This window comes from Eleutherodactylus coqui, chromosome 5 (genome assembly GCF_035609145.1).
Source record: "Eleutherodactylus coqui strain aEleCoq1 chromosome 5, aEleCoq1.hap1, whole genome shotgun sequence".
Taxonomy (NCBI): domain Eukaryota; kingdom Metazoa; phylum Chordata; class Amphibia; order Anura; family Eleutherodactylidae; genus Eleutherodactylus; species Eleutherodactylus coqui.
The window spans coordinates 197,504,340-197,532,168 of NC_089841.1; the positions used below are offsets into that span (position 1 = coordinate 197,504,340).

The 27,829-nt window shown below is 43.8% G+C and overlaps 1 protein-coding gene across 7 annotated transcripts; it reads left to right on the forward strand.

Moving 5' to 3' along the window:
- The first annotated feature begins 339 nt into the window (after positions 1-339).
- On the forward strand, positions 340-24,577 carry DCAF11 (DDB1 and CUL4 associated factor 11). 7 transcript variants are annotated; one of them, XM_066604021.1, is made up of 15 exons: positions 340-464; positions 3,514-3,656; positions 6,706-6,833; positions 9,497-9,615; positions 10,597-10,652; positions 10,752-10,852; positions 11,670-11,816; positions 16,318-16,372; positions 17,561-17,629; positions 18,252-18,309; positions 18,543-18,728; positions 19,048-19,201; positions 19,296-19,448; positions 21,599-21,705; positions 24,131-24,577. In XM_066604021.1, exons 2-15 carry the CDS (start codon positions 3,622-3,624, stop codon positions 24,245-24,247), a joined length of 1,485 nt encoding a protein of 494 aa, XP_066460118.1. In that variant the 5' UTR covers positions 340-464; positions 3,514-3,621; the 3' UTR covers positions 24,248-24,577. The 7 variants fall into 7 exon arrangements, with proteins under 7 accessions (XP_066460118.1, XP_066460114.1, XP_066460115.1 ...); XM_066604017.1 differs by having other exon boundaries at positions 3,514-3,679; positions 24,131-24,576; XM_066604018.1 differs by having other exon boundaries at positions 352-460; positions 3,514-3,679.
- The last annotated feature ends 3,252 nt before the right edge of the window (positions 24,578-27,829 follow it).

The window sequence follows — 27,829 nt, forward strand, 5'->3', positions numbered from 1 at the left end:
CTAGCCTCAAAATATTCACGGCCGCGCCTATTTCTTTTCACAGACTCTAGAAACTAGAAGTCCCCTATTTTTACGGATTGCGCAGTATTTTGTGGCGACCCTGGACATATGTAACAGAATGGAGAAATTATGAGTTTTTTTCTGCACTTCCTGTCAGTCAGCTAACCAGGAAAACTCTAGACATATTTCAATGCAAACTGGTTGATAACAGGAAACAGCTTGCATATGCTGCCCGAATGAAGAGGTTAACCCGTCTCCTAGGCAGCGGCGGGACGGACCAATCAGGTCACGGCCGCTGTAACACAGCGCAATATTGTAAACAAGGGGGCGGGGCTACCGGCGGCCAATCAGCGGCGGCGCTGTAGAGCTCAGGCGACCTGTTGACCACTCAGCTGCTAGTCACGTGCTGATCCCGGGAAGCGGAAGCCGCGGAGCGAGGCTCTGGAGAGATGTAAACACTGTGTGTATGTAATTCTATACTGTATTGTTGTGTGTGCCAGGCGGAACTACCGAGGGCCGAGCTCCGGGGAAGCTGCGGGGGTGTGCGGTGTGCGCCCGGCCGCCGGCTCACAAGGCTTACGTAATGCCACCGGCTTGTAGGAGTATGTTATACTAGAGTGTAATGTAGTATACTACACTGCAATAGTACTGCAGTGATCATGATGGGATTAGGGAATGGCTATTAGTTAGGCCTCATTCTCGAGTAAGCGACCTCACCGCGAGGTCGTCTGCACTCGTATGGAGCGCTTAGACGGTCAGAGTTCACCACCGAGCAGCGGGCGTTGACATGCAGCGAGAAGCCCAGCAATGCGAGAGTGCGTGAAAACGCCAAATTCGAAAACCCGTGACCTCATCCACATTTGCGGTGTTTTCTATCATGTGACTGTGCGAGATTTAGAAATAGCGTTTTACGTATCTTTCTGCGTTTTGCTCTTCTTTACCGCCCACGTTTTCTTACGGAGCCTCCGTTTTTTTGCAACACATGAAGATATGATGTGTTTTAATCATTAGAATCCCCTATTGGCTATTCGCAAGCGATGTAGTGCGCAATATTCTCCCAAGAAAAAGCATGGCTGACGCTCAGAGCATATATGCGATTTTTCTCGTGGCGATATCACGATCGCCGGTGTAACGGAGCCCTAATAGTCGGCGATAACAGGAAGTGAATGAATACTAAACTATTTTTTTTTTTTGCCTTTATACGAGATGATTATCGCTCACTTTTATTAGTTGGAACGAATTTTGAGCGATAAGCGTCCCGTGTAAATGGCGCCTAACACAGCGTCACCGAAAAACAGTCCGCTTTCCTCCGCAATACAGAAAAGAGAAGCTTTGTGATAGCCGGCCTCACTCTGCAACAGCGCCGATCGATAAGAACATCGATCCCTGCTGTTAACCCCCTACATGACGCAATCAGCATAGATCGCAGCATGTAAAGGGTTAGCAGAGGGACTCCGCTTCCTCTGTAATGTCATCGGCCCCCTGTGATGCAATTCTGGAGGGCCGATGAGCTGCCATGGCCACCGGCCACCAGATGCGTATTAGCCCTTACTCTCAAGTTCAGCACTATGGAGCAATTCCTGCAACCTCATTGGTTCTGAGTCACAATTCCAGCAACTTGATTGGTTGTTTGGGTTGTCTGATTCAACCCGATTGGTTGTTAGTGCCGAGCTAGAGAGTAATATAGATATATGCCCACCAGATACTGGTGTCCCGACTTGCGATTGTAAGGGATAAAGCAACGCATTATCATAGCAATAGAAATTTAAAGGAAAAAAAACCCTTTTTTTGGTGCACTTCCCCCTATTTGTATGGAAATTTATTTTTCTTTTTAAATCCCACATTTGGTATGATCGTATCTGTAACGACCTGTACAATAAATACATTGAGCACACTATTTATGGCAAAAGCTGTAACAAAAATAAACTAAAAAATTGAGGCAAAATGCTTATTTTGTACATTTTGCTTCCCAAAAACATGCACGAAAAAGTGTATAAAAAAGCAGTATATACCCCAAAATGGTACCGTTTAAAAACAAGCCCACACAGAGCTCCGTCCCTGAAAAAATAAAAGTTATGCGGCTTTGAATGCAACGATGTAGAAACATAGTAATTTCCAGAAAAAAGGTTTTTATTGTGCAAAAGTGGAAAAACCTTAAAAAAATAATAATTTTGGTATAGGCTTAGGCCTCATGTCCACGAGCGGATCAGATTCTCCCCGGACCAGAGGGTCCACATAACAAATCTGCATGCTATAATCCATGTGTGGATGCCCATGCTTCCCTATGGGCGGCTTGATTTGTGGGTCATCTGCATGGATTCTGCAAATCAGATCCACCCGTGGACATTGCCCTAAATCATACCGACCCGTGGAAACAATGTATCATGTCGTTTATGCTGCATGATTAACGCTGTAAAAAAATTACTTAGCGCGCCTACAATTCCTGTCTGAACGGTTCTATAGGAAACCATTAGTTCTAATAGAAGCGTTGTTTCAGGCGCCTCTAATGCACTAAAACAGCGCTCGTGTGAACGAGGCCTTAAGGTATATTCCACCTGCTATAGTGGCAGGGTCAGTAGTCCTAGTGTTCAGGACACGTGTCCTTATGGACTCACACTGCTGTTTAATCTCCGAGTAAAAACGCATGATTATAAAACCAATTAATTTCAATGGTTTCATTGATCCTGCGTCCAAAAAAAAAAAAATTCACAGCATGCCCATTTTTTTGGGCGATATCGCCCATTGTTTCCAATGGGGCTGGCAGCAGCTGCCCCATTGAAGGCAATGGGAGAACATTGTCATCTCCTGCTGCGGCTGTGACAGTTGCAGCAGGGGATTCCTTCATCCCTGTGGGCAGTCCCCCATCACTGAACACTGTGACAGCTGCAGCAGGGGATTCCTTCATCCCTGTGGGCAGTCCCCTCATCACTGAACACTGTGACAGCTGCAGCAGGGGATTCCTTCATCCCTGTGGGCAGTCCCCTCATCACTGAACACTGTGACAGCTGCAGCAGGGGATTCCTTCATCCCTGTGGGCAGTCCCCTCATCACTGAACACTGTGACAGCTGCAGCAGGGGATTCCTTCATCCCTGTGGGCAGTCCCCTCATCACTGAACACTGTGACAGCTGCAGCAGGGGATTACTTCATCCCTGTGGGCAGTCCCCTCATCACTGAACACTGTGACAGCAGCGGCTGGAGATCGCGATGTTCTCACATTGCTTTCAATGGGTCCGGCGCCCTTTGTTAAAGCTTAAGTAGACAACATTAGTTGTTTGAGATCTCCAGGTGCCGTCATACTCTGATTCCATTCTTTCACTTGTTCTGTGATTTGTAGTTGCTGATCATTAGAGGTAATAGGTCCAAGCTGAATGTGCCATTTATGAATGCTTTTGAAGAAAAATGCCAAGTCCAGAAGTAAAACTCCCTGCAGAAATATATGGCGGTAATGTTAATCCTGCTCTTCTTTCTACATGACAAGGCTTTGTTATATTGAGGCTTATATGGTGTACAGGGGAATGGAGAATGGGAACTCGCAGTAGCAGCAGCGCAGGCGGAGGAGGAGCTTCGGGGAATTCTCCAAGAGGCTCTCGCAACAACTCAGGATCTCGTGGTCTGCAGGATGATGACGACGAGGAGAACGTTGACCTGGCGCAGGTACTGGCGTATCTTCTGCGCAGGTAACAACACCCAACACATGTCATTGTACAGCTCGCATACACATCACTCTATCTCATCAGTACACAAAGTGATAGTCCCGCACTTCTGCCCAGATGATCCTATAGATCTTAATGCAGATCATAAAGACGTTGAGAAGGTCCCCGTAGTGGGTGAATAAGTGGATCGTAGATTTTGAGTGCTGTTTCCATCCCTTAATTCTGGATCGCTGTTGCAAGACATTGGATCAAGTCTGTTTTGGCCTGGCACCGCGTTATGTCTGCGCTGTTTCCCGACTTCCTTTCGATCTGCATTGTTTGTGAAGTAGAAGAAACACAGACCAGCAGAATCTCACAAAAATAAGTTTTCAATACTTTATCTATTGTGGACTGGTTTGTTCTGTTACTATTATGTCATTCGTCATAAATCACATCTTCCACTTTTCCCCTTAGGCTCATTTCGTTCAGTGTATGTGCTGGCAGGTACATAATAATCTTCATTTTCTTACTGGCTATTTAGTTGCTTGTAGTTTATCATTAATCTGCCCCTATAATACAGAAATCAGCGCTCCTGGCTGATCAAGTCGTGTAAAGTGACACACGAGGTGAAGTTTAGACTCTCAATAGTCAATAAAGATGAGTAGTCACTAGAGATGAGCGAGCATACTCGCTAAGGGCAATTACTCGATCGAGCATTGTCCTTAGCGAGTACCTGCCCACTCGGAAGAAAAGGGTTCAGCTGCCGGCGGCGGGCGGGGGGAACGGAGGGGAGATCTCTCTCTCCCTCTCTCTCCCCTGCTCACTCCCGCAATTCACCGCTCCTTTTCTTCCGAGCGGGCAGGTACTCTCTAAGGACAATGCTCGATCGAGTAATTGCCCTTAGCGAGTATGCTCACTCATCTCTAGTAGTCACTAATTGTGGATGTGCCCTAAAGGAGCAGAGCTAAAAAAAGCAACCAAATGGAGACGCTGAAGAAAATAAATAACAGGTAAATATTTTTCGTACATGATGTTTTTCATAACATTTTTAAGACCACAGTCATAAACTCACTTTTAAAAGCCACTCTGGTAACATTTTTTTCTTCTTCATTATATAACTAGCCCCCCAGTGTAAGGCACAATGTCTACGGACGGATTATCGCTGCCGAAATCACGGCCAGACATCCGCCACGAATTATGTAGCAATAACCGTCCATAGATATGCTGTGTTAAATGATTCTCCCCTGCCCACAAGCTGAAATCAGCTACGATCTTCCGCTCGCGGGGGAGAACCGCAGCATGTGCCATTTTGTGCGGAAAAACGCACGGATGGCTTCCATTGCAGTCAACTGTGCTCACAACGACAGTATCGCAGGAATCTGCGTCATGGCCCGGCATGTCATGCGCTGCACTGCGCATGCACACCGGCTCGCCAGAACACACACGGCAGACCTGGAGAGGTGAGTATAGGGTCTCTGGGGGGCCCCGGGTCTGATTCGGTTGTGATACTTTGCTGGCGGAATTCGACCCAGTCGTGGGCATGAGGCTTAAGTCAGCTAGTATTACCTTGATTGGTTATTCTTTTCTGTCTGAAACTTCGAGTCCTTCTCCTCAGATGTGTCATGTGATCTCAATTCTTACTAGCTGAGATTTACTTGGGTTTATGCGCTCAAAACGTCAGTTCTTCAATCAGCATAATTCCTGTGTGATGGACCCTACCAAACAAGCTCTTTAGAGGGAGACACAAACTTCTAACACATTACTACTGATGATTAAAGGCTCCTGTCACAAAGTGATAATGAAGGAGATGATAGTTCAGTCATTGTCTTTAGCTTATTTAGGTGAATATAGAATACGGAAGGTAATGGCAGTGTCCTTCCAGCAGGCAGAGATGGTACAGGCTTTAGCTGCTCATAAGATGTTATACTGATGCATCATGTAAGCGCTGCGGAATATGTTTGGTGCTATATAAATAAAGATTATTATTATTATTATGGGTTTGATAGCAAAGAATAGAGAAAGCAGAGAGAAATCTCAGTATCAAGATGGTGTCTGATAAGCATCACACAGGGGGCTACACTGTATGCAAGTGACTGCAAACATACGAGACTTCCAGTGTGTGACAGGCAATCCGGGGGGTATGGATGGAAATGTGTTTTCGCCGGAGTGGAACTTTAGTAGAATATCCTGATGAAAGAATGTAATAGGATATATTAAAGTGTTAGCCGTAATATTACTTCCTCCTCCTCTCTTAAAGTCTATTCTTTTAGCTTCCCTAGGTCTTCTTTCTTGTTATGTAGATAATTCTTGCCTAAAGGTGCATTTACACACACAGATGATCGCTGAAAATTCGTCAGAAACTGACAGTTTTGAGCGATCAATTTGTACAGGTACTAATGGGTTAATCAGCCCTTTAGTACTTTATTTGCATGTATTTAGAGAACATTGGGTGGTCTGTTCTCTAAATACATTGCTATTGTTCTCCAGTGGGACAGCAGCTGTTAACAGCTGTTAAAGAATGTTATCACTGCTGCTGGCGGAGAACTCCATGTGCGGTCCCTCTTATCAGGAACGATGGATTTCATGCTGAACTGAAGTCAGCGATGGACGAAAAGTGCATGGTAAGTGCACAATGGGCGCACATTTACACTCAATTATTACCGCTCAAAAGATGGCTTTTGAGCTATAATCGTTGTGTGTAAAAGTGCCTTTACTGTCTGTCCTGTTTTTGTACGTCTGAAGTGCCGACCTTTCCTTTGTATGATGCAGCCGGGGTAAACGGATATCGGACAATGATAATTTTTCTGACAGCTATTGAACGTTTTTGGGCAGCTTAACCCATCAATTTGAAGGTTCCAGAAAGCCCCTTTAATTACTAAGGTGACTTCTACCCTGATCTATCATTTTCAGAAATATTTTCTTATACTCTTACAGAAGTAAAACACATCATACACCTTCTTATGGTTTCAGACATCCTTCCGTTTATCAACATTCTTTACTGTCCTCCGATTTACAGTAAGTGTATATGCTACTATTACTGATACAGTATATCTCATCTCTCTATATTACAGGGGGCAGGTTCGGCTAGTGCAGGGAGGGGGACCAGCAAGCTTGCACTTGGTGCAGTCGCTGTCTGACTCCGATGATGAGAACGACAGTGCTTGGGAAGGCTGCCTGGGAGACCGCTACAATCCTCCTGGTAAGTATGGCCAATCATCCTAATCATATGCTTCTATTACATTTACATTCAGAAGCCGAAAACCATGCGGACCTAGCCCTGCTCTCAGCTGAGAGGTGGATGTAAAACAATCTAGGCAATTCTGTATTAGCTAAATAGAGGATCGTCTAGCATCATGCAATTGTATGAACAGTAAGGGCTTGTTCACATCAGTCTCTGAGATCCCGTTTGGAACCTCCATCACAGATTTTTGCTAGAAAATTGGACGAAATGGCACAGCAAGCTGCACTATGTTGTCCTGTAAACTCCAGCAAAATGCTGGACTGCAGGCTGGAAATCGAACGGACCCCATTATAATCAATGGGGGTCCGCTTAGCACTGTTCAGTTCAGACATAATGGGGTTCTCTTTGGCCAGGGAGTGCTGTTATCCTGCTCAGCAAATGGAGCAGGAAAATAGGACTCGCAGATGTGAACGAGCCCGGAGCTGTGTGTGGTTGTAACTCACTGACTGCAAACTGATCTTGAACATGGTAGAGAATTGAAACAAAGTATATTACAAAGTTGTATAACCTTTCACTATGCAGTGATTAAGCTTTTGTTTGTAAATCCAGTGGACCCATTTAAATTGGCTGTCCCAACACCGGACAACATTTCACCAATAGGTCCAACTGGCTTAACATATCAAACAGAGATACACTCACCCATTCTCAGTTGTAGGGATCCAGCCATGCTGCCCCTCCATCCGCCTGGTGATTGTTGTGCAAAATGACGTCAGCGGAAGTTAGCTGACCGCTGCATCCAATCAGAGGCTGCAGCGTTACCGCTCATTCTCCAGCACTCACAAATCCCCGCATTGGGATGCCACAAAATGATAACAGAAACACTGCAGGTGACTTGCACTTGTCATCCTCCATGATAAACACCGGCCAGAGAGTGGGGCAACATCGCTGGATCCCTGTGGCTGAGGATGGGTGAGTACAGCTCTGTTTATTTTAAGCCAGTTCAACCTATTGCTGAAATGTTGTCTGACTAACTCTGATTGTGGCAGTTGCCGACGGCTGTCAGTGGTCACGGAGTAGGGAGTGGACTCTGCTCCTGAGCCCGTTTCATACATGTTTCACGACCACATGATGTATATCTATGTTTTGTGGTCGGGAAGGCGTTAAGGTACCTGTAGAACAGCAAATGAAATTCTGGCAATAAAGGGAACCTGTCACCTTGGAACACCACCATAAACCAAGGGCCCTTTTATACTGAACGGTAATCGTTCAGATTCTTGCTCGATCGCAGGAATCTGAATACTAATTGTTCAGTGTAATGATAATTCATTCATCATTCAGTTTCTGCAGGCATAAAAATCAAATGACGATCGGCCCGTGTAAACAGGTTGTCATTCATCTATTAACAACTTCCTGTTTACTGTGAATGGAGGTGGGTAGCTGAAGTGGTCCGCTCTGCCTCCATTCACTGCGATCCTTGCTCTTGTGTGGAAGCTCAGGAGCAGTTCTCACTAGACGACTGTCAGGTGCTGAAGCGCCCAATAATCGTCCTATGTCAAAGGACCCTTAGCTATGGTGCTGGTTGAAGAGGTGGCAGGAAGCTGGGTTGTAATTTTTATACTTACCCGCTTCTCTGTTTCCATGCTATCCTACGGTGAAGTCTAGGCACAGCAGGAAAATCTGACGTGCATGCTCTCCCATAGAAGTCTATTGGAGGGTGCATGCACAGTGGTTGGAAAAGAAGCAGATTTTTAGCCTGCAAGCAGATTTTACTAGGGAACACCACAGGAAAGGAGGAGCAAGTGAATATAAAAAACATATACCCTGTTACCTTCCGGAAAAGGACCAGAACTTAGTGCTGTTTGGAGATGACAGGTTCCCTTTAAAGTGTCTCTCCAGTGTTCTACCAACTGATGTGACATTGGGCATAGAGAGATATACCTGCACATTGGGCGGTACACTTGCTGAGGCAACCATACGATGGCTAGTGAGCATTGGCATGGATCCGTTTTATTTGAATAGGACCAATGCATGATACTTGCCGGACGTCATACAGTTGTCTCTGCAACTGTTTTACCCAACATACAATTGCATCTTTTCCCTATCAATATCAGATCGGGTGGAAGAGTAACACTGGAGGGACACTTTGTTTTATCTATTAAATATTTCAGCATTTATTTCTTTAGCTATTTCTTTTGTTCAGGACGGCTGCTTATTTATTGGCTCTCTGCTTGTGACTGTAGTTCATTTGATGGGTATGGGCCATCTGTTTCTCTTTTGCTACCTCCCCAATAACTTCAGTAGATGATTGTGAGTAGGGAGTCTTGTTCTTAGGACATGTTCAGCTGGCATTGGCGGGGGATCATAACTCTTAACCCTTTGCAATCCAATTTTGGATTCAGGGTTTTCTAGGGGACTTTCTCTTTCTGCCATTATACAATGGCGCCATCTGCTGGCTAGAGCCAGTACTGCGGTATAGGACATGCTGGGGAGGCCCCTGACAACAGAGCGTCCAGTAATATACAGTAAGAATACCCTGCCGGACGTCTTCCGACATCGGAGCTGTACAGCCTTCAATCAGAATGTCTTCAGACGTCAGACAGTGGATTGGAAAGGGTCAATGCTCATATTTCCTGTCAGTCTTTATGATATATGAAGATTGTTTTTCCTATTTGTTCTTGCAGTTGATCCCACACCAGACACTGCAGTACTGGATCAGAGCCAGATAAGAACCCAGGTCTTGCTTGCCACAGGAAGATTAGGAGCACACAGAGAGCAGAATATCACTCGTCAGCTTCTGTCGGTAATATGTGTTTTTAGTCATGTGGATTTCCAGGATCAGTGACTTCCAGTAATATCTATCCTTGTGAAAAATTAATTTAAAAAGGTATTATGTATCCCATAGTCTAAATGTTCTCTAGTAAGAATCAAGAACATTGTTGAATATATGGTGACCAGATTTGAAATTAGTCACCGTATATTCAACAATGTGTCGTTGGCCTCACCTGCGCCACTCCAGAATACACATGAAAATAACTGCTGAACACTTTCAATTACCGTATATACTTGAGTATTAACCGACCCGAATATAAGCCGAGACAATAAGTTTCACCACAAAAAACTGAGAAAACTTATTGACTCGAGTATAAGCCGAGCTATACTAGAGTATATACTAGGTAAAAAAAACCCTCCATACTCCCCTCCCCGCTGGCGTCTGTGTCTGTGCGACAAGCTGCTTGAATTCTCCCCGCTGTCATCCCCTGCCATCCTCTCTGCTTGGCTCTGTCAGTGCTGTGTAAGTAAGGGATGTGAATGGATTGAGCGCCAGCCAATCACAGCTGGCACTTGATCCAATCACAGTGCTAACTTACACAGCAGTGACGGCAGCGGATTTGAAAGCTGAGCAGGGAGATGACAGCGGGGAGAATTCTAAAGCAGCTTGATTGGCTGTGAATGATCGAGCGCCGGCTGTGATTGGCTGACTCTCGATCCAATCACAGCTCTTACTTACACAGCGCTGACGGCGGGGGATGACAGAGCTGAGCAAAGAGGATGGCGGGGAATGATAACAGAGAATTCAAGCAGCCTGCTGCACCACCGCTGGAGACACAGACACCGGCTGGGAGGTGAGTATGGAGGGGTTCTTTTAAGCTTTACCTGACTCGAGTATAAGCCGAGGGAGGCTTTTTTAGTACGAAAAAATGTGCTGAAAAACTAGGCTTATACTCGAGTATATACGGTATATATATAATTCTTAAACTGATGTTAATTGTTTTGGATCTAGAGAGAGCGAGGAGGGTGTAGTTTCTCACATGGCGTGCGTTGCCGGGTGGCATCCCAGTGAGTATTTACACTTATGCCTATTGTGCTATTTTGGTAATTATACACTGTAGGGGGTCTACCGCTGGTTAAAATTGATTTTAAATTGTTTTGTTGCAGCTTTCTGCCAAACCATGTTTATTCCATGGATACCTACACTCAAAAGGCTTTCTGTGGGGTATATTCTGTTGATGGAGGCATCTTTATGTCTGCTTGCCAGGGTATAGTATTTTCTCTATCACTAATGTTCTTGCTGTATTCAGTGAGCTCACGCAATATTATGAAAGGAAAATGGCATAAATGCATAATAATTAAAAGGGGTTGCCCGGTTATAAATTATTTATGGTCTATCCTTAGGACAGGTCATCAATAGTAAATCAGCAGGGGTTGCTGATAGCTGTTGGATAGTTTGGCGCACTCATGCGCTCACTTGATTTCTGTAGGAAGCGGACAGCTTTGTTCCCACTATAGTGGCCAGGCTTGGTATTGCAGGCTAAGTTTCCATTGTGTCAGTGAAAACTTTGCCTGTAATACCAAGCCTGACCACTGCAGTGGGAATGGAGCTGTCTGCTTCTTGCAAAAGTCAGTTTTGTGTACAACTATACCAGCTCAGAGAATTGCTGACTGGCAATAGACCCCTGCCAGTCTATAACTGATCACATGTTCTGAAGATAGGTCATCAACAGGTTACAACTGGAAACCCCTTTAACAGGAATACTATGGATAGGATTAACCCAAGCTGGATGGTGCAATCGTATCTACACAAAGGCTTTTACTTCTGAGAAAATTTGATTTGGATGCATTGTTTGGTGGCTGTGTAAATCCTCTGAATTAGTCTGCATTTAGAAGAAAAAAAAACTGTACAAAGGGAAGAAATATGAATATTTCACACAAATCAGGATTTTTATACTTGCTGTAAAATCCCCTTTTTGTAGTAGTTTTTTTCATTTTTTGACAGTTTGGTTCATCATCTGGAAATTTTTCTCTTTACACGTTTTATGAGAAACCCATCAGTTAATTTTTCTTGTTATGCCTCAGATCAGAATATTCGCCTTTATGACTGCCGGTATGGATCCTTCAAGAAGTTTCGGACCATAAAAGCTCGAGACGTGGGCTGGAGTGTCCTTGATGTGGCATTTACTCCAGATGGAGAACATTTTCTGTACTCTAGCTGGTCAGACTACAGTTAGTATACAACCTTTTATTTCTTCATTCCATATATAATAGTGTGTATGTTTGTATAGCAGTTTTATATATGTTATACATATAGATATACATACATATTGTTGTTAAATAGCAGAAATTAAGTGCATTTGACAATTAACTCTAAAACAGTACTAATGCTCTTATTGAGCCGACTTCACGTGTGATTTAAAGGGGTTGTCTCACGGCAAACCTCAAAATTTTACCTTACCCCATTCCCCCTGTCACCCCCCTGGCATAAAATAGCAAACCAAAGCGGTTTTTAAACCGCTTGCTACTCACCGATCCAACGAAATAAGGACTTTAAAAAATCTTCTCCCAAAGATGGCCGCCGGTCCTTTCCCAGGGATGCACTGCGGTTTTCTCCCATGGTGCACCACGGGTCTTCTCCCATGGTGCACCATGGGCTCTGTGCGTTCCATTGCCGATTCCAGCCTCCTGATTGGCTGGAATCGGCACACGTGACGGGGCGGAGCTACGATGATGACGCGGTGACCGGCACGAGCGGCCCCATTCACCAGGCAGAAGACCGCACAGCGCAAGCGCGTCTAAAAAAGCAAGAAGCCAGCGAAATTAGATGGATCCATGGAGACGGGGACGCTAGCAACGGAGCAGGTAAGTGAATAACTTCTGTATGGCTCATATTTAATGCACGATGTATATTACAAAGTGCATTAATATGGCCATACAGAAGTGCTGAACCCCACTTGCTGCCACGAGACAACCCCTTTAAATGCTGGTTCTCTCTCTGGCCTCTGTTCAGCGATGATGCGGTGTACGGACATGTGAGCACTGCAGCCACTCATAATGCGGTCTGTGGGCACATCTTGACACATCATCACTGGAGATGACTAAGCACAGACCAGCGGGAGACTTGGGAAGCGATAGTATGGGAGCGGCAGACAAAAGTTTTTTTAAATGATCACCTGTTTAAATCCACACAGGCACATCTGCAATAAAATCAGCATGATTTGGGGACAGAAATCCATTGCAAGTGAACTTGCGCTTACAGATCTATTTGAAATAGAGTGCCAGCATGATAATATAGCGGATCATATCAATGTGTGAGTTAGGTTGTGTTCACATCTGCGTCAGAACCTCCATCATAGATTTCACATTTGGCAGAAAACAGTAGTGCTGAATGCAGCATGGAAGCTGATAGACGCCCTTAAAAGTCAGGAGCATCTCTTCTTAAAACTCTGCTTTGTGACATCCTTCTGTTATTCCTCCTGGAAGTGTATGAATAAATTGACAACTGGGTGTTACTATTCCACTTGTCAAAATATCCCTTCATACTCCAATCAGTGTTGACAGTTTATAGGTGGGTTGCGGTGTCTATGGCGTGGTGGTGACATTCGGAGGCGCTTTTATTTTAACAACTGAACTTCACTTAATGAGAGGATTGATCATATGCTTCCACATCATAGGAGGTCACTTAGTACTTGAACGTTGCATTAGAACAGGGGTGTCAAACTCATTTTCACCGAGGGCCACATCAGGTTTTTGGTGAACTTCAAAGGGCCGATAGTAAGACAGTATAGTGATGGTTCGTTCACATCAGCGTATTTGCGTACATAATATGCAGTGAATAGAAGCCATTGATTTCACTGAGTTCCTTCACATGATGTATATTTTCACACAGCATGACCTATTTTGTTGCGTACTGCGCACCACGATAGGCCATTGGAGTGAATGGGCCGCGCAAATATGTGGTGAATGTGCAGGAAGCCTGTGTTTCGCTGCATATTTGCGCACCATCTCAGTGGGCCCATCTGCGTTCTTTTTTGCTTGCCCAAATATGCAGGCATAAGCGATTTTCGATTGCGCAAATACGCAGCGTATTTGTGCGACCGAAATGCAATTACGTCCGTGTGAACGAGCAACAATAGTGACCCCTACAGTGGCCCCAGTAAAAATAGTGACCCCCTATAGTGGTCACAGTAATAATAGTAACTCTCATAGTGGCCCCAGTAAAAATATTGACCCCCCACAGTGGCCCCAGTAGTAACAGGGTACCCCACAGTGGCCCCAGTAGTAACAGGGTACCCCACAGTGGCCCCAGTAGTAACAGGGTACCCCATAGTGGCCCCAGTAGTAACAGGGTACCCCATAGTGGCCCCAGTAGTAACAGGGTACCCCACAGTGGCCCCAGTACTAACAGGGTACCGCACAGTGGCCCCAGTAGGAACAGGGTACCGCACAGTGGCCCCAGTAGGAACAGGGTACCGCACAGTGGCCCCAGTAGGAACAGGGTACCGCACAGTGGCCCCAGTAGTAACAGGGTACCCCACAGTGGCCCCAGTAGTAACAGGGTACCCCACAGCCCCAGTAGTAATAGCGACCCCCACAGTAATATTAACCCCCACCACCAATATTAACCCCCTCCCAGCAGCAATATTAACCCTCCCCAACCCGGCAGCAATATTAACCCCGTGCCAGCAACAATATTAACCCCTCCCAGCAGCAATATTAGCCCCCTCAACCCCCCCCCCCCTACCCAAACACACCAGCAATATTAACCCCCTCACCCCCGGCAGCAATCAGCAATATTAACCTCCTCCCAGCAACAACAATATTAACCCCCCAGCAGCAATATTAACTTCCCCAGCCATATGCTTACCTCCTCCTTGCTGTCAGCGCCACTCCTCCTCGGATCGCGCTGAACCCGGGTGGCATATTAACTTTTTCCACAAGACTTCTGCACTATTGAGCAATTCCAGCAACCTGATTGGTTGTTTGGTGAATCAGCGAATCCAAACAACCAATCCCTGTGAATCAGCCAACCCAGACAACCAATCACGTTGCTGGAATTGCTGAATAGTGCAGAAGTCTTGTGGAAAAAGTTCATATGCGCCCGGGTGCACGGCACGCTTCCTCCCTGAGTCCTCTCCTGCGGAACTGAAGAGCAGGGGGGAAGGATTCCGGATGCACACTGATATCAGAGTGTGCGCCGAGATCAGCGCTGTCAGTGTGATTACCAGTGGGGAGCTGCGGCACCCCAGCTGGTAATCACTACAGTGGTGAGCGGCGTCGGCATGCCGCGGGCCACATAACATGAGGCAGCGGGCCGGATTCGGCCCGCGGGCCTTGTGTTTGACACATGTGCATTAGAACATATAGTTGGGTTTGCTTCATGGGTACATCACATTTACATTTTGTCCTGAACAGGCTGCAACAAATCACCTTATTTAGTTCAACTAGCCGCTGGCCGTTACCAACTTTGCTACCTGTAGTCTAGACCTAGACCAGCCCATAGAGGTTGTGTCTCTACACACGAGTCTCCCAACATCATAGACATCACACTAACAGAGACAATTCCTTAAAGGTCTCTCTCAGCCTCAAACATCAACACTACTCTTATGGTGTCAGGTACCTTGCTTGTTCCCTTACATAAATCATAACACATTGTGTATGATGGGTAGTACCAGCAATACCAGTTTCTCATATAGCTCAACTGGTCCCAACATACTTCACACAGTCCTTTAGAACCTAATAGTTCTCTGCGTCTCTCAGCTTTCGGTAACTGTTTTAATGAAAAGTCAGTTCCCAGGAGTACAAGCACCTTTAATCATCACCCTGTAAGCAGGCCTGATAACTACCGTGTTTCTCCGAAAATAAGACAGCGTCTTATATTAATTTTTGTTCAAAAAGCTTTAACTTTTTTACATGTATAGCTGCCTGGACACTATTTAAATTGACTTTTTTAATTAACTGTTAGTAGGGCTTAATTTTGGAGTAGGGCTTATATTTCAAGCATCCTCAAAAAGCATGAAAAATCATTTTGCATCCTCAAAAATTCAGGAAAATCATGCTATGTCTTATTTTCAGGGTATGTCTTATTTTCAGGGAAACAGGGTATCTATTGTCCTTTCATGATATGCACACTGGTTTTTAACCAGACCTTCCTCACTTACAACACGATGGCAGGAGATTTGACCTTATCCACTGCTCCATATCACAGTTTCCGACCGGGAGTCCATAGAAGTCTACTTTCGGCCCCTGGTCATCAGGGCTCTTTTGTCATATATATTCAGGTCTCATTCATCACGCCCTTTCAGTGGTCTGTCTTTGGTCCCAGTCATCATGTACTTTTCGCCATCTCAGCACTCTCCTACACTGCTACTCCAGACTGGGAACAATGCCGCTCTCCACACACAGTGGCTGCCGCCATGTCACAAGTTTCTGATGACACAAGCCTGTTGGGACGAACGATTATAGCAGCGACCGTTTGTCCCCGTCCCCCATAAGGTAATTCCCCTATATCCTGGCCATTGCTTTTATATATATTTTTTTGCCATTTTCTTTTTAAATGTGCAATCACTCCTCAACAGGGTCATGTGGATCTGGCCATATAAAGCATTGTTTCTGGAACTTAGGTTTTGGAGTTGATACCTAGAGCTTGCCTGTTGTTATATACAGATAGATATATTATTACAGTACAGATCATTATATTGTCATAATGGAGTTTTTCATTTGATTACAGTTCACATCTGCAACATATATGGGGACACAGAAACGCACACCGCACTGGATCTCAGGTACTGTTTGCAGATACTATAGTCAGGATATAGTGCATATATATGTCCTCTATGAGGGTTGCATGTAATACCGTAGTCACAAGTAAGAGTCAAATAGCTTATTTTTTTTTAGTTAAACGCATCTAGGAGAGAAATTACAATCCCTTCCCGTCCAGCACCGTTCATTTTTGTTGCTGGAGGGACTATGTGAACTTGTATAGCACAGAGTACTCTGCGATTGACAGCCGCACTGCTGCTAGCATTGGAGAAGACTTGGATCCCAGCCATTTTACCCTTTAGATATCAGGCTCAATAGTAGTTGCGTGAACCGAAGAGTGTTAACAAGGGGAGTGTTAAGTTCTGGTGAACCCCAGCACTTACCGCCATTTCTGGTTTACTAGTGTAAGCCTGGAGCAATTGGAGAAAACCACTGCATAATTTTCATTAAACCAATGTCCCATATTATAGGTAAGGCAAATGGGCATTTTCTTATAAGAACGTGAACAGTAGAGAACACTTTTCATTCTTGTGACCGACTGCTTTCTCCCTGTCAGTGGGGAGAATTTGTGAAGAACTTTGTGCCAGTTTTACAAAGTAGAAAAGTCAGAAATTATGGTACATTTTTCAGAATTGTTACCATTATGTTACTTATTTTCAAGGGATGCCTACAGGCAGAGCAGCACAATGTAGTTTAGATATCTGTAGATGAGAGCACATGGCAAATGTTAAAAGGCGCATGATACATGTGCACACAGGTTGGGGTCCATAAATTTGCAGTTTGGTAAATAGTGCAAACTTTGTCTCACCAAGACAACCCCCTTCCATATACCCTATTAAGGGATGTGAACATCATAGAGGGATGTCCCAACTTAGCACCCCCTATCTATGAGCCAAAATGGAGAGCCAATAAGTATTAGCAGGACCCAATTTTATGGACCTGGCCAGTCCTTGTATTACATGGATTAACGAAAATGGCTGAAACGTAATACTACAGATGCGCACGACTTCCCTGCGCCATAACAGCTGAAGGTTTGTTTCAGTAGCTGGGCCTGCAGCTAGTGGAGGTTGCAAAAACTGAAAATTTTACTTTTGCCTTAGGCCACACGTTTTTTTTCATGTTATACCTGCCAGCTCTTTTGCAGTGAACTGGAGGGCAAAGAAGGAACTATACATTAAATAATATTTAATTATCCTTTATTATCCAAACAGCCCAACAGAGAGACGCTTTGCTGTTTTTTCTCTCACTGTATCCTCCGATGGTCGTGAAGTGCTTGGTGGGTGAGTAAAAGATTTTATTTGAAAGCACAAGAGTTAATATTGATGCAGTTTAATAGGAAATATATCTGTTGTATGCTGTTTATTTGTGGGTAGCAGAGGTCTGTAAAAAATTTGAAAAATATTTGTCTGAGTTGAAGTTAACTCATTGAGCATCTTAAAGGGGTTGTCCAGATCTAAATGACTGGGGACCTATCCTCAGAAAAGGTCATCAATAGCTGATTGGCGGGAATCTGCTGAGTGGGACCCGCTCTAATCAGCTGTTTTCTGGGCCATGCACATCTACGCAGAGCTGTTTTCTGCCGAAAGCACATAGCTCCATATTCACTGGTGGCCTAGCATGGTATTGCAGGCACATTTCCCATTCACATCAATGGGAACTGTGTCTGCAATACCATGCTGTGCCACTGCAGTGTATATAGGGGTTTGTGCTTCCAGCTCCATACACTGACGGAGTGGCCCAGCAAATTCCTGGTTGGCGGACCTCCACCGATTAGCTATTGATATCCTATCCTGAGCTGGAAAATCCTTATAAAAGTCTTAATATCAAGATATATAAAAAGAACACTTATTTTGGAGAACATGATGTAGAGTTTATACAGATCATGTATCATTCTGTCCACAGAGCCAATGATAGATGTGTGTATGTGTACGACCTAGAACAGAACCGTCGAATACTGAAGGTACAGCAGCACAATTTCTGACTTGCACACAATTTCTTTATGATCCTTTTATCTAACATTCCCCTTTATACATAGCAAAACCCAAAATGTTTCCCCAATTACCGCTTTCCACCCCTACGTCCCAGATTTTGTCCTCCCTCATGTTTTTACCTTGATAAATGTAGTGCTCTGATTTCTTTTTGCTACATTATCCAAGTCTTTCTGCACCATTTGTCTTTTCTCCTTCCGCCTAGATTACCTCCCATGAGGATGATGTGAATGCCGTTTCCTTTGCTGATGATAGCTGTCACATCTTGTACTCTGGGGGTGACGATGCTTTGTGTAAAGTATGGGATCGTCGCACAATGCGTGAGGATGATGCCAAACCAGTGGGCGTGCTGGCCGGACATCAGGATGGGATCACATTCATTCACAGCAAGGTGAAAACAATGAAGTCAGGGTATCATGTGTTCCTTTGATTCTGTCATTCAGACTTTTACTGTGATCTGTCTTATTTTATTATTTTGCATTACCTTTTAACTTCAGAAATATTTCTTTTGATCTCAGGTTTCTCCCTGATTTTCTTTCTTTCTGCTTTTTTTCGCCAGATTCTCACCTGTACATGCCTTTCCTGGTATCCTATTTTTGATTGAACTTGTGCCAGTGTTACTTGTTTCATCATGTCTCCATCTTCATTTGGCTTTTTGAACTTTGGCAGATTTTATTCTTTCATAATAAAATAATTTCTTTATATCCCAGGGTGATGCACGATATCTGCTTTCTAACTCAAAAGATCAGAGCATTAAGCTTTGGGACATAAGACGATTTTCAGGTCCAGAGGGGCTTGAGGCCTCACGTAGAGCAATCACCCAGCAGAACTGGGATTACAGATGGCAGCAGGTGCCCAAGAAAGGTGAATTACCCTTTTCAGTTAAAACCTAAAGTGTTTTGTGTATATATTGTTTTGCCTTTTATATTTTTAGTTTATTCCTTTGTATGTCTTCCAGCTCTCAGGAAAAAGCGCCTTCCCGGGGACACATCTCTGATGACTTATCGGGGCCATGGTGTCCTCCACACATTGATCAGGTGTCGCTTCTCTCCTGCATACAGCACTGGCCAGCAGTATGTGTACAGCGGGTGCTCAACTGGCCGAGTCGTGAGTAAGTAAATGGATTAATCTTGCAGGATTTTTGTAATATAATAAGCAAAGAACACCTATATTTTGGAGGTAATGTCCATACACGCTCCACATAAATTTACTATCCAGTCTTCCTAGTGGTCACCATTACGGTCAGCACAGTGATAACGAAATTGTCAAAACAAACTCTTTTCTCCTACAGATAAAAGCAGAGTAGAATTTTATTTAGCATAGGAAGTTACAAATTTAAAGTATAAGAAGGTGAACATCCGAGATCTCATTATCAGGTTAAAGGCTGCCATATTTAAACTATAATGAAAAAAGTTTGGAATTCCGTTTCTGCCCGACTGGCATTGGGAAGCTTCTTACTGAACTTGTCCCACACTTGCACATAATAAATTATCAGTTTAAAAAAAAAATGTTTAGTCTAGAATCGAATGTCCTTGTCTCGGCTTTTTTGATAAAATGTATCTCTTTGGAGACAGGACTTGCAAGAGTTACAGCAGTTTACATTCCAAGAAAGTACATTTTGTTTTTGCACATACGAAAAACAGTACAAAGGGCATCACAGGGACCAGTATATGATATTGGCAAATTGATTAAATCGATGTAGTAAAATCTATAATAATTATTTTTAATTAGCAATAGACTTTTGAATTCCAGGTTTAAATCAACCAGATGTCATAAGTGACACACAATTGACCATTGTTATATATAAATATATGCTGTAGTACACTAAAGCTGAGGATGCTGAAAAAAAACAATTAAAAATTAATACTCGACTAGCAGCTGCTGTCAGGGTCCCAGCCGCTGAACTCTAGCGCTGCTTCGGGCTTCCCCTGCACTGACAGATGATCTATTGCTGTAAGCGAGGTTTGAGAACCCCACTTCCAGCATTAGATTGCTGTGATTGGTTTTCAGCGCTGGCTCGATGCCCAATCACAGCAATCTATTGCTGGAGGTGGGGTTCTCAAACCTCGCTTACAGCAATAGATCATCTGTCAGTGCAGGGGAAGCCCGGAGCAGCGGCTGTGACCCAGGCGGCAGCTGCTAGGGGAGTATTTCTTTTTTTTTTTTTTCCATCTAGTGTAGCTAGGACTGATTTTCAGGGTAGGGCTTAAATTGCACGCCCTCCCCCCCGAAAATCGGTGTGCGGGTAACGCTGTCAAAAACACGGCAGTGCTGAAACCGCTGCCCATTCATTTCAAGGGGTGACGCAGGGCTGAAAACGTCCAAAGATAGAACATGCATCGCTGTCAAAGCGTAGCGTTGGAAACGCTGCGTTTTGACGCTTATGTGAGCAGTTCCATTGAAATGAATGGGAGTGTTGTACAGCGTTTAGCGCAGCATTAAAAACACAGCGCTAAACGCTGTACAAAAATGCCTGTGTGAGGGAGGCCTAAGTGTTGCAGTAGAAAGTCAGCGCATTAGAAGGTAAAAAGGTAATTTAACGGTCATTCAAGTTTTAAAAGGGTTATTCCAAGACTTAAACTTATCCCCTATCCACAAATGATAAGTAATGGTGGATCAGTAGGGATCTGATCACTGCAGCTGACGCCAATTACGAGAATGGGGGGTCCCCTATCTCCCCCTCTTGCCCGTATAAATAAAGCACCAATCAAAGACACGCACTGTCACTCCATTTATCTCAATGGGTCCTTCTAGAGTTTGCTGACTTCTGTACTTGGCTTCTCCTCTGCAGTCTCATTGAGCTGAATGGAGCGGCAGCACATATCTTCGACTGCTGCATGTTTAAGGCCTCTCTCACACAGGCTTTTTTTACAGCGCTGCACTAAGCGTCCATTCATTTCAATGCGGCTTCTCAGACAAGCGTTTTAGGGCAACGTTTATAACGTGAGCTAAAACCAAAGCTGTATGTTCTATTTTTGGGCATTGCAGCGCGTTTTTGACGCCCTGCATTGCCCATTGAAATGAATGCCACAGGGAGGGGGACTGGGGGGAAATGGTGATATCATTGATTGGACCGCGTTGTTACTGCATAAAATATGCATAAAAAGGCAAATGCTGCGTTTTTCAAATACTTGTGTGAGAGTGCCCTAAATCCTGGAATAGGGCACCAGTGCCAAGTTATTCCAGGACATTAGAAACAGCCTTATTCTCTCTCTTATCGTTTTTTTTTTCCCCTAATCAAATATCTTTTTGTTTTCTCAGTTTACGACTTGTTATCAGGTCAGATAGTGAAGAAATTGGCCGGTCACAAAGCGTGTGTGCGGGACATTAGCTGGCATCCATGTGACAATAGGCTCGTGAGCAGCTCTGTGAGTATTAACAAATGCATGCAGGGTAATGGATGCAGCAATGTAATGCTAGTGGTAAAGAACTTGTGATCCCCGTCTGAATACATTTTGCCTACATTTTGTGCTGTTTTAAGGAAATCATGTATATGAATTAACCCTTTCCAATCCACTGTCTGACGTCTGAAGACATTATCATTTAAGGCTGTACAGCTCCAATGTTGGAAGACGTCCGTCGGGGTTCTCTTACTGTATATTGCGAGCCTCTCTGCTGTCGGAGCCTGTCTAACATGTCACCTCATGCAGTACTGGCTTTAGCCAGCATATAGCGCCGTTGTATAATGGCAGAAAAAGAGTAAGCCCCCTAGGAAAACCAGGATAGAAATTGGATTGGAAAGGATTAATGACTGAAACAGTTATTCTCATTAAGAGAGTATATGAAGTTAGATAATTTAAAGGGGCTTTTTGGGTTACATAAAGCGGTCCCCCAGTGTGAGGTTATGTTCACGAATTGACGGATATGCTTCAGAAACTGCACAGCATATTACAGTAGCTGCATAGTGAATGAGATCTAGAATAATTCAGTACATGTTGTTGAAGAAGTCTACACAGTTGATTGCCCGCTGCTGCAGATTTTAAATCCACAGAATGTCAATTTATGCTGCAGATTTTCAGTGCGAATTTCGTCTCTTCAATCGAGGGGGTGAAATCTGTGTGTTAAATGCAGATTTTAGTGCAGAACCACACCAAAATCTGCAGCAGAGTTTCTCATGTAGAAAACTCATAGGAGTAAGCATGGCCTTAAAGTACAAGCACTTGGCTCTTAAATTCTTTAACCCCTTAAGGACCAAGCATGGTAAATTTACAGCACTTGGTCCTGGGCTTTAATCCCTGCCGATGGTAGAAATACGGCGCGGGAGCCTCTGCTCCTGCAATCAAGCGGGAGCAATTCAAGTCCCCAGCTGTCAGTCACAGCAGAAGACCCCGGGAGGAGTTTCTGCCTTCTCCTTTCCCGGGTACATAGCGCTGAAAGAGTGCTATTTACTAAACTGTGGAAGTATGATGATAGCGCTCACCACTGGGTGCCCTTGTCATAGCAGAACTGCGGGTTTCTAGCAGATCATCTCTATTAGTGATTATTGTCACTACAGGGAAATGCTTTCCCCTATAATGGGCTTCTGTGGATGCCCCAGCTACAGTGGGAAAATGTGAAATTACAAAAAAAAAAAAAAAAAAAGACAATGTGAATGACACCCAGAGGTCTTATATGATATCATGGTGGTCATAGATGGTAAAAAAAAATAGTTACAAAAATGAGTTAAAAAAAATAAAAAATGATAAAACAAAAATATATACCAATACATAAAAAAGAAAATGACCCAGAGCCGACGCCAACCAAAACTGTCACCGTATGCGCCCTGTAATCCAAAACTATGCATATTATATATCAAAATGTCCAAAACAAAATAAGGAACCCATTCTCATTCCTTATTTTATGGAGTAAAACGGGAAAAGAAGTCAGTGAAAAAAAATAGCCCTACACCTCACGGAAAAAAAAAAGCAGCAAAAAGTTTTGGTAGCTGAAGGAAAAAAATAGGGCAGTAAAACCACCACATGGGTAAAATCCCTAAAAAGTGCCTGGTCCTTTAGGGGTTATGCGGTCCTTACTGTTTACATAAAGAATGTGATGAAGTAGCATGTGTGCTGAATACAGCAGCTCCTCGCCAAGACTTCACGGTAGATATAATTTCACCGTTATTGTCAGGTGAGACAACATCAGATAGATGTCACGTCCCCATGTGTTTACAGAGAGGAGTGCGATGTGACAACACATGAGCACTGCAGAGTTATTACAAGGTCTTTCATTTCTGCATTGGGTCCAATTCTGAATTCTGAAACCCCTTTATGCAACTTAGCAGTTCTTTATCAGTTGTCAGAGTACCTGAAATTGACAATACCTTTAGTAAACCACATGGCTGCTGGTTAGAGATGAGCGGGTATACTCGCTAAAGGCAATTGCTCGAGCGAGCATTGCCTTTAGCGAGTACCTGCCCGCTCGAGACAAAAGGTTCGGGTGCCGGCGGCGGGCAGGGAGCTGCGGGGGAGAGCGGGATGGAACGGAGGGGAGATCTCTCTCCCCCACGCTCCCTCCTGCTGACTGCTGCTACTCACCGCTCCCCTGCGCCGCCACCCGAACCTTCAGTCTCGAGCGGGGGAGATACTCGCTAAGGGCAATGCTCGCTCGAGCAATTGCCTTTAGCGAGTATACTCGCTCATCTCTAATGCTGGTATATTTAGCTACACCCAGAGCCCAAGGAATACAAGAAGTGTTTAGTTGATTATGGCATGTTACTGTTCATATTGACATTATATTATGGAGTTCTGGAACATTGACCATCTCAGGATTACTATAAATGATTTATTCTCTGATCTCTTCTTTTCTTCTCAGTGGGACGGTACCGTTTGTGTCTGGGATCACCGCCAGTCTGAATTCTATGCAGAGGATCTGTGCACCCTACAACTTGAGTCTGCAGGCAGCCCTGCTAGCAGTTCCTGCTCCTGGTAGCCAACTGCAACGACCACTAACTTGCTATGTGGGAAATAAAAGCTAGACAGGACATCAAATGATTTATGCTTAGTATATTTAGTCTGATGAATGTAAAGGTATGAAGAATGAATTTCTTCTTCTGATTTATGATAACGAAGTACTGCTGCAGCTTTCTGACTGAGTTAGTGGTAAGCATCAGAGTTGGTGCTGGGATTATTTTGGACACAGCATTGACACCTGTTATTTGAGATATGGTAGAACAAGGATGTATATCATGGTGTGTTTGTTGTGTCCTAGCTTTTATTTCTTTAATAAACGTGTCCCAAATTAATGGTTTTTTCACTTTTTATAGCAACAGAAGTGCTCGGTATTTGGAATTTGTTTGTGTTTGCAAGTTTTTATACTCGCATAATGTTAATGTTACGCCAGACGGAAAAATAAGAGTGTGGATCTGAGTATGGATGCAAGTTTTCTTCTTTGCTCACAGTTTGTTGTCACATACTACACTACTTTTAGAAGCTCATGGGGGGAGTCAGAAAATGTGCATTAGGCCTGTTTCACACGGACTACAAAATCGCACAATTTTGTAGCGATACAACATTGCTACAAAACGCATACATGTGAAGCCCGGGGTTTCCAATTAGTTCTTTCAGGTACCTTTTTTTCAGAAATGTGAAAACCATATTTACAAATCTTATTTCTGTTTTGAGTCATTGGAATTTGATGTTAGAGCCTTTCTGTGTCAAGAACTATATTATGAGTAGTTAAGTTCTAGACTGAACCAGGGAGAGTGATTGGATCTTGTATATCTGGACTTTTCCTAGGTGTTTTTGACACTGTGCCGCATAAAAGGTTGGTATATAAGATGAGAATGGTTGGTCTGGGTGAGAATGTACGTAAGTGGGTAAGTATCTGGTCAGTGATAGAAAGCAGAGGAGGGTTATTATGGTACATACTCTGATTGGGTCACCGTTACTAGTGGGGGTACCACAGGGGACAGTATTGGGCCCTAGTCTTTTTAATATATTTATTAACCCCTTAAGGACCAGGTTGTTTTGTACCTTAAGGACCAGGCACTTTTTAGGGATTTTACCCATGTGGCGGTTTAACTGCTCCATTTTTTTTCCTTTAGCTACCAAAATTATTTTTGCTGCGTTTTTTTTTCCGTGACATATAGGACTATTTTTTTTATATCTTTTTCACTGACTTTTTTTTCGTTTTTTTTTTAGTTTTATTGGGGGTAGAATGCTTAAAAAAATGATTTTTTTTTAACATTTATAGTTTTTTTTAAAATTATTTTTATATTTACACTAAAATAAAGTATGGAAATGGGTTCCTCTATTTGTTTCGGACGTTTTGATATACAGTATGTATGGTTTTGGTTTATAGGGCGCATACGGCGACGGTTTTTGTTGGCGTCTGCTTTGTGTTATTCTCTTTCTTATGTATGTATTGTTTTATTCTGTTGTTTTGTTTTACTTATTGTAATTATGTTTTTTACTATCTGTGTCCCCCATGACGTCATATAAGACCTCTGGGGGACATTCACTTTTTTTTTTTTCTTCAACTTTATTTGACACTTTCCCACTATAGCTAGGGCGTCCATAGGAGCCCTAATTATAGGGGAAAGCAACCCCTGTGGTGACATTAGTCACCTGCAGGGCTGCCAGGGTCTAGTCTGACCCTCCAGCTCTGAATTAGCAGGGAATCCCAGGAGGTCACATGACCCCCGAGGCTCCCGTAGTGAAAGTACTTCTTACTTTCACTTTGCCCATACAGTGCTCATTGAGAGCACTGTATATCAGGGAAGCAGAAGGCAGGAAGGGTTAAAAACCCCTCCTGCCTTCTGCTCCAGGTTATCAGCTGTCACTAACAGCTGATAACCTGTTCCTGCCTCTCTGACTGATTGCAGAGGCAGGAGACTTAGAGCACTTTTTTACTAAGCCCAGGACCAGCCGCCGTATATATACAGTGGCTGGTCCTAAATGGGTTAATGACCCAATAGAAGGATTGTACAGTAAAATAGTTATATTTACAGAAGGTACAAAACTATGTAAAGTAATTAACACAAGAGGACAGAATGCAGTTGCAAATGGATCTAGATAAACTGGTGCAGAAAAGTGGTAAATGAGATTTAACACTGATAAATGTAAGGTTATGAACATGGGCACCATGCCACCATTACACACTAAATGGGAAACACTGACATGGAAAATGACTTGGGGATTTTAGTTACCTGTAAACTTAACTGGAGCAACCAGTGCCAGGCAGCTGCTGCCAAAGCAATAGGATCATGGGGTGTATCAAAAGAGGTCTGGGAGCACATGACGAGAATATTGTTTTTCCTCTTTACAAGTCACTCGTCAAACCAGACTTGGAATATTGTCGACAGTTTTGGGCACCGGTACTCAAGAAGGGCATATCAGAGCTTGAGCAGGTACAAAGGAGGGCAACTAAAGTAATAAACAGAATGGGCGGACTACAATACCCAGAGAGGTGAGCAAACCTGGGATTATTTAGTTTAGAATAAAGACGGCTCTGAGGGGCGACCTAATAACTATGTATAGATACATCAGGGAACAATACAGAGATCTCTACTATGACCTATTTATACCCAGGACTATGACTATAACAAGGGGGTACCCTCTACATCTAGAGAAAAGAAGGTTTCTACACGGACATAGAAGGGGGTTCTTTACTGTAAGAGCAGTGACACTGTGTAACTCTCTGTCTGATAATGTGGTGATGGTGAATTCAATAAAAGTGTTTAATAGGGGCCTGGATGCCTTTCTTGAGCAATACATTATATGTAGAGATGAGTGAGCATACTCGCTAAGGCAAAGTACTCGAGCGAGTAGTGCCTTATGCAAGTACCTGCCCGCTCGTCTCTAAAGATTTGGGTGCCGGCGGGGAGGAACAGGGGGTAGATCTCTCACTTTCCATACCCACCCACCCCCCCCCCCCCTGCTCACTCCCGCAACTCACCGCTCTCCCCCGCGGGCACCCGAATCTTTAGAGACGAGCGGGCAGGTACTCGCATAAGGCACTACTCACTCGAGTAGTATGCCTTGGCAAGTATGCTCGCTCATCTCTAATTATATGTTATAGTCACTAATAACTTCAGAAGGGTCGGTGATCCAGGGATTATTCCGATTGCCAGACTTTGACTCAGAAAGGAAAACTTTTAATATTCTTTAGTTTTTACAATATTAATTGTTTTTCCACTTATTTTTCCTTTTATTTTTTAGTCCCCATAGGGACTTGTGATCGTTTGATTGCTTATGCGATAAAAGGCAGTACTTCAGCATTGCAGTATGTAGTATCTTGGTTTTTCTGCAGGCATTGTATCAAAATGTGCCATTAGCTCGTATTGATAGGCAGAAATACATGGCAGTACTGGGGGCCTTTAGAAGGACCCCTGCAGCCATGACATCCGGACAGCACCTTGCAATTTTATCGTGTATGGGGTCATTAAGGACCCCAGAACGTTGGTCTGGGAATTTCAGTGCGGCTATCAGAATTGACATCTGTATTTAAAGAGTTAACAGCCACGATCGGCGTGAAAGACGGCCTACAACTGTCATGTATAAAGAAGACTCG